Below are 17,087 nucleotides of genomic sequence, written 5' to 3' on the forward strand. Positions count from 1 at the left end.
GTACTGATACTGAGCAAACACCAGGAAAGAGAGGATTAAAAATCACATTATTTTAATTCAGAAAAGCTTAGAAAGAGATGAAAATAAACCAACTTATGAGTTGGGGGAGCTGAAGTCAGAGAAGCCTAAGGATGGTGTTGGAGCCACCCGTCTGGCTACCTACAAGTGAAGTAAGTTGTTCAGGCTGGCCATGGAGCTAGTTGTGGAGCCTCCAGAGCATGGATGAGCTACCAGGGAAACTTCAGGCTGAGTGAGAGGCTTTTGGGGAGGGGAAGCATCCTGGTGGACAAAACATCATCCTCCAAGCTTGAAATAGTAGTAATAACAACAGTGAGCTTCAAGGAAAAAAACTGAAGTGTTTCCTGATCTTACTTGATTTTTATTTTTTTTAATTTTGATTATTTTGAAAAAAGGAAATGTTAATTACAGTCCTTTTCAATAAGCTTGGACATACAGTGGACATGAGTCCATTGTCTTGGAGCTGTTAGGATTACAAAGCACTGACCATGCATAGGATCTGCTTTGTTGCCAAAGGCTGCTTAGATTATGGTTTGTCGCCACAGCATGAAAATTGCACCAGTTCATTAAGAGTTGGGTTTAATAGTGGTCGTTGCCTATATTAGTGTGACTTTCAGCAGCTTTTACATGCCTCGGGGTGCCCACAAGTGCCTAGACACAAACAGCAGCTCTGGCATACTTCAGTCTGCTATCAAAGCGATTCGGGAATTTCTTTCTACTTCTTTCTCAAATTTTCTTGAGCTGCCCGTTTGCAGGTTTCAAGCAGGATTTAAATCTCTCCACCTGCCTCAGCTGTCTGCAGATGAGATATATCGAGTCCCTCCATGGCAGTGCGCAGTCACTTGTGATAGATGTCTGAAATCAGTGAGTGAGTTTCTTTGAAAATTAAGTTTTTGTCACTGGGTTCTGCTCACCTGGAGCCCATGGGAACGAACTGCTCTCCGTTTCTGCTGTGGGATGGCAAGGGTAGATGAGATGAATCCCACCCTGTGTCAAAAAGCTATTATGCATCTGGTCGTTCCTGTTGAGTTAATGGAAAGAATGCTGCACGAGCTATCCAAGGGAAAAATAAATCATTGCTCACATCCAGGTCTCCTCTTCCATAACATAAGTCCATCCATCTCATCGTTTGGGAAAGGAAGGAGGACCAAAGAGGCCTTAACTGAATGGCTGCAGGCACCTGAAAATAGAGAGTGGGGAAGGAGAAAGAATAGAAAATTAATAGCAGGTTATCTAATATTCTCTGAGTGCCTTTAAAGCGGTGTTACCATTAGTCAGAGCTCGGTTCCTGCATGCTTGGAATTCCTGTCTTTGGATGTTTCTCAGCTCTGCTGAACTCTTAAAAATGAGACATATATTGATGCCCAAAATGCATGCACTGCAGTCAAGTAGGAAGTTCAGAGGAAAGCATGTTTTCACACTAAAATCTATATTCAGGGATCTCACTTGTAGCAGAAACCAGAATAAATTTCAATTTGTGGTGACAGCAGTTTCGCTGTAACTTAATTTTTCTGAGTTAACCCATCAGTAAGTTTTATATTTTAAATGAATTTTTTTATCTAAAGTAAGAGCGGTGGTATTTTTCTTCTCAGACTCTTGAAACAGCAAGAAACCAGTTAACGTGTTACAGAGATAACGTTATATGCAGTACAGTCGTGGATGTGCTGCTTCTGATGTAGGCATTCAAGAAAAGAAACAGTTCTGGACAGAAGATGAAGATTCTCCTACCCTTTCATTCTTAATCTATTATTTTTTAATATCTTCTGAATGTATCCAAGAGTTCCTTGAATTCTTCCAGACAGATTTTGACATCTTGAAGACTCTGCTCCTGAAGTTTCTGCCTTTTCTATTTTGTTGTAAAACTATTTTCAAAATCCCAAATGCCACCAAAGGGCCGAATAAAATCAAATAGAAACAAGCTCAAGTCCAGCCGAAAGGGAGCTTTACAGTAATGGTCCGGGTCTAGCAATCCTTACAAAAAGCTTAAAGTTCTTTTATATGAAGGATTTTCTTCTATCAGATAAACACTTTCTTTGCTATAAGTGACTTTCCGGTGATTTTTTGATTGAAAAAGGATTTGTCGAGTTTTGAGATCTGTTTAAGCTCTGGAAATAATGCCCCTTCATCTCGGTCGCATTTTTCTCCCAGTAAGAAGGTAAGAGAAGTCCCCAGTGCCTTGCTGGCCGACCATCTCTCCACAGCCCTGCTCTTTGAAGGGAAATGCAGGCAGCCGTATCCTGCTGCACGCTTACATCTCATCCAAGACAGATCTCTACACACATACTTCTGTCGACACACTGCACACGCAGTTTGGGTTTTCCTGTCTTCCAAAGAAATCACCTTCCACCTTTGCCAACTTCCATTGGGCAATTTGACTAAGGAACTTCTCAGCACTTTCTTTATTGCCTTCTTTAAATACTCGGGTCTAAGAAACCAGCATTATATGCCCCTACCCAGTCTGTAAAGCTGCCTTTCTTTTTATCAGACCGAATTATTGACAAATAATAGTGAATTTGTTCATTACAAAGCCAGGTACTGTACCTCACTCTTGCCACGATGGATCTGTTTTTGATTCGCTGATCCTACCATTATCTAAGCAGATGATTACTGCATTTGAATGACTTCACCTGCATGAGATGAGTCACAAGTCTAAGTGCATTCTGAGATTTTTTTCTCTAACTTGCTTTGCCAAATCTCTGCCTATTTAAATATCTCAGAGAAGGGAAAAAAAGTCACTAAAGAACGGCAAAAGGTTTTTGTTTTGATACCAATATATGAAAACCTTATATCAGCAGATTGTTGGATCACTTCTCTCTTTCCCAGCTTGCCTTTTTGTCTCCATTATTAGGAATATTAAAGTGAATTACAGCCTGCTCAGGACTGTTCTTCTGTCCTCTCCCAGGAAAGATCCAAATAAACACACTGGGGAGGCAACGGGAGGAGGAGGTTGTCATCGTTTCCAGGAGGGGAATATTGAGGAGGATTTATTCCTAGTTGAGGTTGGAAGACTTGGAACAACGTTTAAAAAAGTGCATTCCTAAGCAGAATGTGGTGTGCATTTGGAAGATGAGGAATAATCGATGTATTTGTTGAAAGCTGTTTACAGAACAAAAAAAAAACGAGTAGAACATCTATCGTATGGTGAAGTCGGTTGCATGGTAAATAACATTCCACATGGTGTGACAGTAATGAAGAGTTTTATCTACAGCCGCTGCAATCATGGTTTGCAGCATCTGTTAAACATTTTATTTACTCTTATTTAGACAAGCATGCTAACATTTGCATGAAGAATCTTATACTGTAGCATTTGGAAACCTTCCCATCTGCCTTTCTCTCCACCCTTCCAAGGGTTTTGCAAAGTTAATGCTTTGTCTTCACCCCAAGTCAGACTGTGTGCCAGCTCATGATGTGCTGCAGAGCTTCTCTGTGATTTCCTCCTGCTCCCCAGGTGAGTATCCCAGCATCCCAGCAGGTGTTCTGCCACAGCACAGGGAGGTCAGAAGGCTGCTGTGGTGCTGTGCTGTGTGCAGGTTGGGCAGGGGTTCCATAGGCTGGGGATGCTCTGGGTGTGCTGCGTGTTCCTGATCTCATTGAGCATGGGGAGCAGTGCATCATCAATCTGAGTACCTCTGTATGGTGCTGTGCATAGACCTGACTACAGACTCAGTCATCTGCGGCTGCCAGGATGCCCATAAAACATTTTGCTATGGCAAGGCAGCAGTATCATGGCTAATTAAGCTCATAATTGCCTGTAGCCTTGTCCTCCCTGATCTATTTTCTGCATTTGTTGTTGTGGTTGTTGTTTTGTTTTTTAAATTAAGCTTAGATGGCAGACTGTTTGAGGCAGGGACTGGGGTGTTGTATCTTTTACAGGCAGCAGGAAGGTGCCCTGACCCTCTGAGACCCCCTGGGCTGGGTGACTGTCATGTCCGTGCACATGGCTGCTGCTCTATTGATGACTAAAGGTCCTCGAGCAGAGGGAGTGTGTGATCCAGCAGGGCTGAGTGGTAATATTATAATAATATCAAATATTATCCTGAGCAAAGATTCCTTGAAAAAAATTAAGGAATTAGTAGCCCTCGGTGAGCATGGTTTCAGCAAAACCCTTCTCTGTATCGACTAACAATCAGGTGCCTTTTCTGGGCTGGAGTTGAGAAGTTCTGAGTAATGACGCTGGTTGAACCATTAATGGAAGTCCTTAAGTCGTTTCTTGATACTTTCCATTTTGGGGCATCTTTCTTTTCAAAACAAAAACCAGAACCAAAAACAGGTGCTGCTCTATGCACATAGGAGAAATCAATGAATGGGATCAATATTCCCTCCACAGGTAATAAATGCTGAGAAGCATTTCTGTCTATCTAAATTGATCCTAGAGAATTCTTTAAATTGGTTCTGATGTGTATAAAAATCATTTCCCTATTGATCAAAGCTTTTCTTTCTTTCATTCTTTGATACGTTATTTCATCTCTGCTGTCAGTAATGGTCCCAGGTCTTTCTATGCAGTTATGTTAAACAGAATGTCTTAAATCCGTGCGAGATCATAATTTTAATGACTCAAGAAATAACTGGGCTTGCGTCTTTGAAGATGAATGCTTTGCTTACAGTTAGGCAGCCTAAGTATTTTGAAATTGGCAAAGTCACTACGTCTGAATTATCTACGATAAACCCTAAAAATAGTGGCCATGATTGCATTGAAAGCAATTGCCCAAATCCAGTATCCCTTACTCTGGGTGTCACTGCTGCTGCTACACACAGGTGATTTCTCTCCCTTTCTCTTTCCTTGTTCTGCTCTGCACATGAACAAGAGCATCCCACCATTGGGTTAACCCAGCTGCAGTGGTGTTAAGGTGAAATCTTAAGACTTTGGCCAACAGCATTTATTAATTGAGGAGCCCAGTGCCTGCAACCTGACCTTCTTTTTCTGCCTTCCCAACCCAGAGGTATCGCTGTCCCCCACAAAGCACTACTGAATTGTCTTGGCAAGGTTTCATTCAAAATTCATTTTACAAAGAGGACAGTAATTGTGGCTGTGATTTCTATTAGGACCTTATGGAGTATAAATTGTCAGGCTGTCTTTTGACAAGTGCAGGTCTTGTTCCCTCTACCCCAAGTAATTTGGTTCTATCAACCCAGCAAATTAATCTTGTCTGGTTTTGTGTTCTAAAGAAACGCAGTCACCAATTCCATTGCTTCAATGTGCCCGCCAGTATTTTAAATTTAGCTCCCAGTTCAAATTAGAAGATGGGTTTTGTATTGTATCTACATATGTGGCTTTAGCTCTGATAGTATCTACGTAGCAACATAGGTGCTAATTGATTTTAAGGTCCAGTTCTGTTCTGAGAACAAGGTTGAGATATGTCTTTAGTACCAGGAATAAAAAGGCACGGGTGACTTTGATTGCTTTTATGAGGCAGGAATATTTTTCCAGCCCGAAGAGCAGAACTGCCTTAGGAATTCATCAATGCCCAAAGCAGAGGGCACTGCCAGCCTGGAGGTGGCAGCCTGGCCAGGCAATGTGTGGTGCTGGGAACGGAGCCTGTTCTCTGGGGGGTGCTGGGGCTGGAGATGTGCAGCAGGAGCTTGCTGTAATGTTGGAAACAAAAGGAGCCGAGAGGCATTGGCCACTTGGGAAATTCAGTTGCATCCCAAAAGGTATGTGCAGAAATACCACGTCCCATCTGCTGGTGGCTTCGAGGGCTGCATCACAGCTTCCAGGTGGGGTGGGATTCATGGAAACATGGAACAGTTTGGGTTGGAAGGGACCAAAACAGTCAGGGGTTTGTCCACGCCATGTGGGTGACAATTTGGACTACTAAACCCAGTAGGTGGCTCCGCAATTGATTCCTCTGTGGGTCCCTAAAAGGGAAACGTAGCAGCATCCTGGGCTTGACTGCAGAGCAAGTGTGCATAGAGAGAAAAGATGAACAGCCAAATACTTTTTAGCACACAGATATTTTTGCTGGGGTAAGTCACCATCCCTTTCAGCGACTGCTTGCACAGTCGTTTATGCCTTCCAGTGCTTCTGCTGCTTTTCTCTCTACCTTTTCTAACTCAGTGCATGCTTTTTGGAGCAAATGACCAGATGGTCAGAGCTTATGTTATTCTAAGGACGTAATAGGGGTACATCAGAAAAATTAGTACCTCTGTTCTAGTAACGGGCAACAACAGATTAGATGTAATTGCTACAAGGGCTGCTACCGTAGGGTCTCTTTGGCATGGCAGTGTGCTCTGTCATCACTCCTGCTGCCAGGTGGAGGAGGAGGAATGAGCTGGAGCTTGGGTTTAGCTCCCCATCTTGCTGGTCTGTGATGTACCAGCAGATCTGCAGCGGCTTTGCATGAGCTGGACGTCTTTGCAACCTTGAGTTTGAGATCTGGAGGTGCTCTGCATCTTCTAATCAGAAACTGTTCATTCTGATGCAGTTCTGCATTACCTGCTGAGCACAGAGGATTTGCACAGACCTGCCCCACCTGACAATTTACCCAAAGGTGTATGAAGGAACAGTTATCTCCAAGCTTTTGTCTTGCTTTGAGTGCTATATCAAAGTGCCTTTGTTAGTGCATGAGGAAGCGTCCTTCATCTAAACAGGGCTTCGCATGACGATTACGTAATAGATTTTGTTTGGCTTCCTAATTGGAAACTGTCTTGAAAGAGCAATAAAACACAATTTGTTCCCAAAAAGAAATATCTCCTTTTGGAAGGAAAGGGGGAGTAAATTTACATTATAATGAGCAAAGTGTTATGGGTGCGTAGATCAGCGGTGACAATGGGTGTCAGAACACGATCTCATTTGGTGCATTCCTCTCCCCTCTTCGCCTGTATTTGCAGTGCATCCTTCTGCTACAGAGCAAGGAGTTGCTGTGCTCATAGCCAGCAGCAGCAGTGCATCACGGGGTGGTAGGCACCAAATGTATGGGAGATGAGACACTACTACTACTCGCCAGGGCTGCCCTGCTCACCCAAGCCCTTTCCCTGGCATGGGGAGATGTGCCGTTTGCTGCTGCACCTCATAAGCTACTGGCAAGCTGCAGTTGTCCAAGCCTTCCTTTGTTTTTGTCTCCCTCCTGTCCTTCTCTGTTTTTAACAAGCACTTCATTATGGCTTTGAGGAGGCTGAAAGTGACATTAACCCCCTGCCCAGCTGTTGCGGTGTCAGGGCTCCAGGCAAAATGGCATTTATTTGGCTTCTGGAGGAGTCATCCCAGTTACTGCCTGGAGAGCCTGGCTGCAAGTGAAATCCATATGCAGTGCTTCTGTCAGCAAAGACTTCCTGGAAGAGAGTTTGTAATAAATATTCACATCTGCTGCTTTGGACACTCTAATCCATCCTACAGATCTTTGCTGTGTCAGGCTTTGTTCTAGATGAGGAAACTGGGTAGTTGTAAAGGTTTGCAAATAGGGCGTATTTATCATGGTTAGCTCCACCTTCCATTTGCCTTTCCTGCACAGGCATCCATGACTACACTAAGCGTAATGTGTGCTTAAGTATTCTTGATGCATTTGAGAGCAGCCTTTAGACTTGTGTTTCCTTTGAGAGATGGAGAAGTGGCATTGGTTTGCTTCCCAGGTTGTCAAGTGAGCCAGTGTGACGATCGCTGTTGTGAGTTAGGTTGAGTGGCAGGACGATGTGTTTCCTGGATGAACAACACGTTGTGTGGTCACAGCCAACACCATGGCTTGCGTGGGATTCATGCTAGGAGGACAGATTCTTCCCAACTAACTTCTGATGGGTGACTGATGACTATTTCATTTAGTTTCCAAAAGGAGGGAGCCTGTATCTGGCGGCAGGGTAAATAAATGTGCTGAACATGTTGCTTTCCACCTGGTACCCGTGCTGGTATTAAAGTAGGAGGACAGCTGACTTTATGCATCATTGGGAGTGATGAAACCTGGGTCTGTCTGGTTTGTCAGTAAGTACGTGGAAAGTGGAGACTCTTTAGAACCTTTTTGACTTAGTTAGCTTTAGTTCTGTTGTAAGGCTTTTCCATAAGGCTCAGAGGGAGAAGGGCATTCGATTCAGCTGGATGCCCGACCTCTGCAATTTGGCTGAGAACTGCCCTTTACTTTAGGGCAGCGCTGTCCAAGAAGAGCAGCGTAACGGCGTGATTCTGATACCTCCAGCTATCAGCGGAGCATCTGCTTCTCTGCTGCTCAGCCTGCGTGTCAGAATCTGGCCCTAAATAATTGCACCCAAGTGGAATAGCTGTGCCCTTAATGACTAGCATACCCAGGTCTCCAGATTCACTTAATCACTCTGAATCCAATCTCATTATCATTGATCTAGTCAACTTTCCCATCGTTTATCTCAGCAAACGGGAGCACGCAAGACGTGGTTCATCTTTACGCCGCTAGCTCCAAACTCCTAGCACCTCTGCCCTTGCTAAGCCTGCTAACTTTGCTCTGTGTTTCCATTCCAGGTCGCACCGTGGCCGTGGCGAGCAGCGATGGGGCTGTGAAGATTGTGCAGCCGGAGCTGGGCCAGCTCCATAGCCTGCGGGGCCAGGGTGAGACAGAAGTGCAGAGCGTGGCCTTCCATCGCCCAGTGGAGCTGCTGCTCTCGGGGGCTGCCGACGGCACTGTCTGTGTCTGGGTCTAAGGATGAGCCTCCAGGTGTTTCGTGGGAAGAACAGCGTAGCGGAGAGGGCTTAGCGAAGCGTTTCCATAGTTAATGTTTGCAGGAGGCATAGTTGCTCGAGAGGAGTGTTACCCTGCGTTTTAACCCAATAAAAGCCCCGGTTTGGCTTTCTTTACGCTGTTTTCCCCAGCATCCAGCATCCCTCATTCGGTCGCTCGGGCAGAAATAGCTTTACAATGACGCCTAATGACAGAGCAGCCGAATTGCAGGGAGATCGATTGTGAGCGTATCGCAGCGGAGCCACCAGCGCACGGCTCCCCAGTTCCAGCCTGCGGGAAGACGGGAAGTTTTAATAATGCAGCAAGGTGGGATTTTGGATGCAGCAACCGCTCGGGCTGCCGCCGGGGCAGGAAGGAGGCCGAGTTGGGGAGCGCAGCACTGACAGCAGTGGGATCACCGCAGGGCTGCGTGCCTCTCCCCGCAGCTGGATTCCTCTTATTTTTTTTTTTTTCCCATTCCCTCTTTTTATTTTATTTTTTTCTTTTTATTTCCCACCCGCCCTCAAAAAAAAAAAAAATTTTTTTTTTCCTTTTTTTTTTCTTTCTCTTTTTTTTTTTTTTTTTTTTTTGAATAATTAATTACTATTATTATCACTAATAGGGGGTGGGGCAGCCATGCCCATCCCCAGGGCTGGGGAGTCCCCGCAGGGGAGCGGGGCCCGCCGGGCGCTGGGCTCCTCCGCCCTCCCTCTGCCTGCCCGCCGCCTCGCCAGCCCCCGCGCCCCGCTTCTCCCCCCTCCTTCCCCGGCTGTGGCAAATCCTGCACTGCAAGATATCCGCTGGGCATAGGGAGGGGATCTCTCTGTTGTTGTGTTTTTTTCCTTCTCCCCCCCCCCCGCTCCGTCTCCCTACCCACCACTTGAGACCTGAGGAAATCCAGCCCAAGTTCTCCGTGATGACTGCGCTGCTGGCATCAGGGTTTCTCCACGGCATCCCTGCCTCCGGAGCGCCGCGCCGCTGCTCGCTCTGAATCCTCGGCGCCGGGTGAAAGCTTAATTCTCATGCCGTGGTTGCTGGGCTGCTGCTTTCCTGCGTTTTGCGATGGGAGGTGGAGGAGAAGGGATTGTCCTTGAGTCAACGCTGAAAATGTGATTAGGAAGAACTGCTTTCACTAATTTTTGTCTAACCTTTTAGTCCATGTTGGCCTGTGACCCCTCGCAGCTTTCAGACCGAGCCTGATTAGGTAAGTGTGAATTATTCACTAGGGGCGAGGGACGGTGGATGGAAGCGTTTTAATCAGGCACTTAGCGATGGTCCTGGCCCCTCTCCCGGTGAGAAATGATGAGAAAGTTGGGCTGTAAACTAATTGCGAGCAGAGCGGCGCTTGTTTACTTGTTGCAGTCTGTCGGTGCGAGCTGCCTGCAGTCTGTCTGATCTCTGCCTGGCAGTTGCTGTGGGACAGCTCGGATGGCCACGAGCTGTAGGAAACACTGTGCTCTTATTTATGAGCTTCAGAGAACTTTTGGTTTTTAATTTGGAGAGCTCCCTCCTCCAACTTCAGCACCTTCTCTCCATTGTTCCATGTTTCCCCAGACGTGAATTACTTCATTTTCTCCTGCTGTGTTGTGTTTGTTTGTTTCTTTCCTAAATATCCACCAATCTGCAATATTGCAACCTACCTGTAGCATTTAGGTGAGCATCCACTTTGAAGCCAGCTAGAACAGCATGAACCTCCCAAATCCCAAACAGCATGTTACAATAGGTGCTGCTGGCAGGTGTAAGAGGATGCCCGGTCCTTGTGCTAGGAATGCAGCTAGCACTTCAATTAAGAAGATATCTTTTGAATTTGATAAAGCTTGTGTAATATCCGGTGTCTCCCTCTGTTGTGGCTTTGGAAAAACTGCTTTGTCAACAGGATCCCTCAACTGCTTTTCCAGGAGTAAAGCTTGCTGCCACTGCTGCTTTTCTTCAGCTAAGGAGAATGAATTGCTCAACATCTGCAGGTCGTCTAAAATCCCAGTGCTGAAGGAATACCCCCTGGGGGTGGAGGGGGGCATGTTTGGCTGTGTAGGCGATGCGCGTTGTGCGCTGTGCGTCTGCCTGCCCGCAGACAAGCCATGCTTGGTGAGTGCTTCCCCTCCTCAATGCAAAGCTAACATCTTATCTCGCTGAAAAGTTTGCTGCAGCACTTTGCCTGGTCCTCCATGGAGGGGCCAAAAGCCACGGCACAGCTGCTGCTCGCGGGCTGGGCGGTGATGTGGCACGGCAGGCAACCAATCGCACACCCAGGGATGCACGGAGCCTCTCTCCGAGCTCAGCCCTGAGGCCAGGCAGAGCTTCTTTGTCCCTCTGTGGAGCTGAGCACGGCCAGGTTGGGCAGTGCTGCAGCGCTCCCGAAGTTTTAGTGAGGTTCCAGCCACGATTCAGCAGCTCTGCACACCACACAGGCATTTAGCATCCTGCTCTCAGCATTTCTCCCAGGGAAGCACCGGAATGCTGAATACTGGAGGAGAATCGCGTCGTGTGTTCAGTCAGGATCATACAGACCTGCTGCTGGCAGACCAGGCAGCTCCTCTTCCTTCTAAATGCTGCATGTGAAACTCTGCTGCTCCACCTCTCATGCACCGCGTACAGTCCAGCTCCATCTTCTATGCTGGATGCAGATCTGCCTGCAGAGTGTGCTTCCCTTGTTCTTCAGCCCCCCTCTGTTTGATGAACAGGGCTGTGTGCCACACAGAAGGACGATGGCCACAGCAGGAGGCTAAGGCCACGCTTAAGCTGGGGTTCAAATCCCTCCGGGCTGTCCGTGCCCATGCGACTCCAGGCAGCTGCTGTAACTTCTGGTGCAACAGGAAACTCTGCACACGAGGGAAATAAAAATGAGGTGATTCTCTGAGCCATCGTTTGTATAGAGATGTTTTGTGGGCATACACTTACAGAAGTGTGTCTGATTTATGTATTTCATGTGCTTTATTCTCATCGCACATAACTCAGGAGAGGCTTATTCCAAATGAAGCAGTGATAGCTATCTGCACAGTTTGAAAGCACTGATTTATTCTTTCATGCTGGTTGAAGGTACAGCCCTTATTAGTTGATGTTCCTTAATACTTTGAATTCTCACTTAAAAATGTTTGCTTTCAGACCACGACACTGGTCTCCTTATGGAAGCAGCTGTTTCTATCCGGCCCTGAGATCCCATGGAGAAGCTGAGGAGGGGGATGGCTCTTCACATCCATGAAGCCTGGATACTGCTGTTTGTAATCCCTGGCTTGGTCACGCCGGCTGCCATCAACCACGAAGACTACCCCGCCGATGAAGGGGACCAGACCTCCAGCAATGACAATCTGATCTTTGATGACTACCGAGGGAAGGGTTGTGTGGATGACAGCGGCTTTGTGTACAAACTGGGAGAACGCTTTTTCCCGGGGCATTCCAACTGTCCCTGCGTTTGTACTGAGGATGGACCTGTTTGCGATCAACCCGAATGCCCTAAAATCCACCCAAAGTGTACAAAAGTGGAACACAATGGATGCTGTCCAGAATGCAAGGAAGTGAAAAACTTTTGTGAATATCATGGAAAAAATTACAAAATATTGGAGGAATTTAAGGTATGGAACACTTTTTTTTTCCCCCAAGTTTTTATATTAGTGTGATAGAAGGCTTGCTGGGGACTCTCAAAGGTGCTCAGTATTTGCTTGCTGCTGATAGCAAAGATGTTTCCAGCTGTGATGGAGGTCAGGTTAATGCAAAAGGTGCCACCTTCCCCCTCACATGCACTCAGATCAGCCAGAAGTTCCCAAGCGAAATGCTGATCCTCTGAAGCTGTGATGCTGGACAACTTCCCTGGTTGCTTACAGCATGAACTGGCCTACCAGGGGAGTCTGTAAAAGTAGAGGTAAATCAATGCTGGGTGCTCTTTAATAACCCCTTTTCCAATTTGGATAACAGAATATGATGACATGGTACTGAGAGTTCTTGCTCATAACTGTATGAGAATACAGGTAGGTTGCAGGCTGTGTGGAATGTTCTCATTGCAACTGTGGTAAAGCTGTTCAGAAGGGCAAAATATTAATTTATAGTAAGATGACCATCTGAAGTACTGAGAAGCAGGGGGCTCAGTTCCAACAGTAGAGTTCCTGTTAGGAAAGTTGTGAAGAAACCCTTCAGGAATGGGTTGTGAAAATAAGACCAGGTTTCAAAAGCCATTACCCTTTACACAACCTGCGTCTCTTATTCTTAGAAGTTTGATTACATGTTTTCAATTCTACTGAGGAAAACAGCATGTCACAATGAAAAATGGGGTCTGCAAAGCCAACAGGTATACACAAGTTTGTTCTCTCTGGTCACGTGGCATTAAAATTCATACCTCCTTAATTAACAGCAGCCCATAACTCTTTGTGGCTGTATGCCCAATCTCATTATACACTTGCCAGTGTGTTTTCTTCTCTGACAATGAAAATGCTTCCATATAAATCTCAGTACTGTGGAAGTTCTTGTAGCATAGATTGCAATTCTCTTTTTCCCAGCTATTTTTTGTCATTTTCAGTGAAGGTAATATTTAGTTTCTTTCTTATATCATGCGTAGTTTACATTCATCTTTTCCTATCCGTCTGCAGCTGGAATCTGCAGGTGGATAGGAAGAGACTTGTTGAAGCCTTGTTTGAGGCTCTAGATTGTCTTGGCCATGCAACGTGGCAAAACAGATATATGAGGATCATATCCTCAAGGGCCATTCTGCTCATCTTGTTCTCTGCTTTGCAGAGGAGCATGAAGAGGCTGATCTTGTGAGCTGCTTAAATCACAATTTCTTCTTGTCCTACAAAGGCTGTCCCCGTTTCATCCCACAAGCATTGTTCTCCAGTGGTCTCGCATCCCACCACGCTGTCATTCTGGCATATGATTGGAAAAGTTGCAAGGAGTTGTTTTGGGGGGATTTTAGGGAAGAAATAATCCCTCCTGGTAAAGGATTAAGAGGTAGAGAATTGGAATTTATGGAGGAAGGCTGTTTGTTGTGTTCAACAAGTGCAGGGTATCATGTGGGAGCAAAGCTCCAGTATCCTCAGAAAAAGGCAGAGTAGGTGCTGGACCATCCAGTGTAGGACTAATGTGGGATCCTTCAGCTTTGGCTCCATTCATAATCAAGCTCTTGATCTCGACCTGTGTTTTACAGAGAACCCAATGCTTTGTGCAACAGGGCAGAAGCTGATTTTGAGGGGAATCTATATGTTTACCCAAAGTAACTCTTGCTCCTCTTAGAGATTCAGGCAGTGGAAAATCAGTGTGCGCTTCCAGGGGTATTTTGGGAAAAAGGAATATGAAAGAAAAAGAACAAAGAGCTTCCAAGATTCAGAAAATTGCTGCTGTGAAGAAAATGCTGACCTTGTTGAAGCACTGGGTTGTTTTGCTGTTTGCTTCAACGGAACCAAGATTTTATCAGCCAGCTCTCTAGAAGAAATCCTGAGCAGTCCGTAGCTTTTATAGGCTCTGAACTCTGCTCTTCTCTCATCCTGCTGGATTTATAGGGTCTGCAAACTTTCTGAAGTCCATTTCTCACACACTGATCTCTGTCTTTGTCAAGGAAGAGAGGCTTTCTCCAGTCATTCCAACTCAAAACCAGACTGCTTTCAATGGAAGCGGAGTCAGTGGTGTCATAGAATCACCAAGGTTGGAAAAGCCCTCCAAGATCATCCAGTCCAACCATCCACATGCCTCCAATGTCCCTTAGTACGACATCTAAACGTGTCTTGAGCACCTCCAGGGCAGTGACTCCACCACTCCATGGGCAGCCCATTAGAGCTTTCATTTGAAAACCTTTTGCAAGTGTCTTTCAGCATGCGTGTCTGCATACAAACATTCGTACTTGCTCTATTACTGTCACCAGGGCTGACTCATCATGTGGAAATTTCAGCTGCTCGATCTCTGCACAAATTAGGATTATTATTTTCTCAAGGAAATTGGTTTTCACTGGGAAATCAGAATTGGTGAGAGGTTTCTATTTGGGAGAATTTTCCCATCTTCCTTTTGGGTTTCTGTTTAGGCTTAGGATGAAAAATCCGAATGCAATTTAATCTTTTTATTTTCTTACCACTGACAGGAGCTGTGACTATCTCAGGGTAAAAGAGTACTTCTAAGGACCCGTTTCTTAAAGAATTAGGCTGTTTGTGGTTTTTTTTTTCTAGTGGGCTGATTTTGTACCTCTAATCTTTCTGACTCACAGCGATCGTAAGCACAAAATATAAACACGACAACAAGCCATCCAGCTGAGACAGCTGTCCAAATGTTTATGCTTGTGCCCCTAAATCATTAACACGTACCGATGAAATGCTAAACTGAAGTTCAGTTGTAAATCTAAACCCATTAGGAGTCTCTCTGCATGCTTGCAGATGGTTTAGTAACCCCATGTAGGATCTTCATAGCCCTGCGATGGGTCCTAGGAGATCTCTGAGGTCTTTGGGCTCCAGCTGCCTGGATGGAGCCTGCCCGTCCGCTCTGTTTGCCTGGGACTCATCCATGTCCCCAGCTGAGGCTGCAGGTAAAAGGAAGGGCTGGTTGCTTTTATGATGATCCCTTTCCCAACCTCATTTTTCACTTCTCTCCTTGTTGGCCTCAAATCTGCTCTCTTAGGTCTCCTGCAGTCCTTCCCGGAGCAGTCATGGGGTGATGGCAGTCTAGGGGTCAGTGTGAAGGATGCTGCAAGTCTCGGGCACTGTGTCTGTTTTTCCCAGAGGAAACTGGTGGTCACTCATGGGGTCACTTTGCAGCCTACTTCAGGTTTGATTTCCATCCTGCAGGTTAAGGTCCAAGTCCCGAGAGCTCTGCACTTGCTTGCAGTGAGATTGCCAGCCCTCCCCTTTCTTCCGAGGAGAAAAAACAAGCAAATAGCAAACCTGAGAGCAGCCTTGGCTATTGGGAGTGCACATGGCTGGGTGTTAAATGAATCTTCCCAGACAGCAGCTTATGTAAAGTAAAGGAGACAGCGTCCCGCCAGCTTGATGAATGTTCGCTGGCAGCTGATGGAGAAATCGTGCAAATGTCAACGAGACAACAGCTTTCCTAAGTGCTGATTAGTTTTTGCTCAGCTGCATAACTTACTGCCAAAAAGAGCGTGTGCCTACCCGGATTAATAAATGCAATTTATGGCCTGGGTGAAGGTGCATTTGTAACCACGTCCTTTGGGAAATTCTTAGTTTGTCCATTTGCAAAGTCAGTAATCACGTCCCAGTCTCCCACACTCTCATATCCAGCCTAACCATCTGTAGATCTCTGTGAATACGAGGCTGAGTGCCACTGCCGGGAAGCGGGCGATGAGTTCACAAGAGATTGCCAAGCTGACATCTTGAAGCGTTCTCTTAATTTTGGGCCATGCAGGTGGGACCTGCTGCTGGTGACACGGCTTACTGTAGCGTGGTGTCATCCTCAAAGCCACCAGCAGAAGTCTTGTAGCCACGGCTAGTAGAATTTCTCTATTTGCCTTCAGATGAGTTATCCTTTGGGTGAGGAAGGAAGAGCTCTGGGCATGCCAGCTTTGCCAGCTTGGTAATATTTCTGTCTGGAGAACAACGGCTCCCTTCAACCTGCAGTTGTGAACTTGGGCTTGGAAGCAGCTCTGAAGATCAGGGACATTTATTGAGTGCTTCTTGTTCTTTCTGTCAAACACAAAACTGCAGTTTCTTGCAGCCATTGGCTTTGGCAGTGCTTAACTTCTGCTGTTGCCTCTCTGCTGCTGGCCCTTCCCAGGCTGCACCTCCTTGTTATCTTCCCCCTTCACTGCTCCCCTCCCAGCCCATCCTTGCTCAAAAAGCCTGTATGTGATCCCTGAATGGTTTTGTCTTGCATCAAGCACAGGTGTGGAGGGGTGAGAGCCCATTGCCCAAGGGCAGGCCATCTCACTGTGTAGGGAAAAAAGGGAAAGGGCAAATTTTAGCTTTGTTCTAGGACAAAATCTCTGCTGACTTGAAAAGAGCCAGGGCTCCACTCCTGGAGTTCTCCCTTATTTTTCTTTCTCGTGTTTCCTTCCAATGTATCTTTGTCTGCAAATCACCCGTAATCCTCCAGCCAGGCTCCTGTATCTTGCTGACTTGATGTCTTCTTGAGCAGCACTTTGCACAGTAGGGATTGCAGCTCTCACAGGGACCGTCGGGTTGTAATCAGAATCCAAAATGAATGAGGGACTCTATAAGCATGGCATTCTTGTATACTAATTCTCAGCTCATTATGAAAAGCTCAGCTTTGGAATAGCGGCACCTCCTTCTCCTTTGTTAATGCTCTTTTAAAAAATGTTTTATTAATGCAATTATATTAATAGAACTTAATGAAATAATACCTTTTCATCACAAGGCATTAGCAGAATCAAGAGTTGATTCAGCTGCCATCCCAGCAACTCCCAGTCCTGAAATACAGTGTGTGCATTCTGCCGTAAGGTAAAGGCAGGCCAGGAAGACCAAACTGATTCCCCAGCCAGTAATCACAACGGCGTGACAGAGCAGAGATGCGACA

General features: G+C 46.0%; 2 protein-coding genes across 2 annotated transcripts in view; both read left to right on the forward strand.

The window, feature by feature from the left end:
* Positions 1–8,613, forward strand: part of SPAG16 (sperm associated antigen 16) — a gene marked incomplete at both ends in the record, with an annotated part of 350,116 nt that extends 341,503 nt beyond the window's left edge. Inside the window, one exon of the mRNA XM_079538894.1 lies at positions 8,435–8,613. Within this exon, the coding sequence (XP_079395020.1) occupies positions 8,435–8,613 (179 nt within the window). The remainder of the gene's footprint in view (positions 1–8,434) is intronic.
* A 3,175-nt stretch (positions 8,614–11,788) lies between these two features.
* The window catches only part of VWC2L (von Willebrand factor C domain containing 2 like), a gene marked incomplete at both ends in the record, with an annotated part of 34,033 nt that continues 28,734 nt past the window's right edge, over positions 11,789–17,087 (forward strand). Inside the window, one exon of the mRNA XM_079538931.1 lies at positions 11,789–12,199. Coding sequence (XP_079395057.1) covers positions 11,789–12,199 — 411 coding nt within the window. The remainder of the gene's footprint in view (positions 12,200–17,087) is intronic.

Source organism: Tetrao urogallus, assembly GCF_951394365.1.
Source record: "Tetrao urogallus genome assembly, chromosome: 8".
NCBI lineage: Eukaryota > Metazoa > Chordata > Aves > Galliformes > Phasianidae > Tetrao > Tetrao urogallus.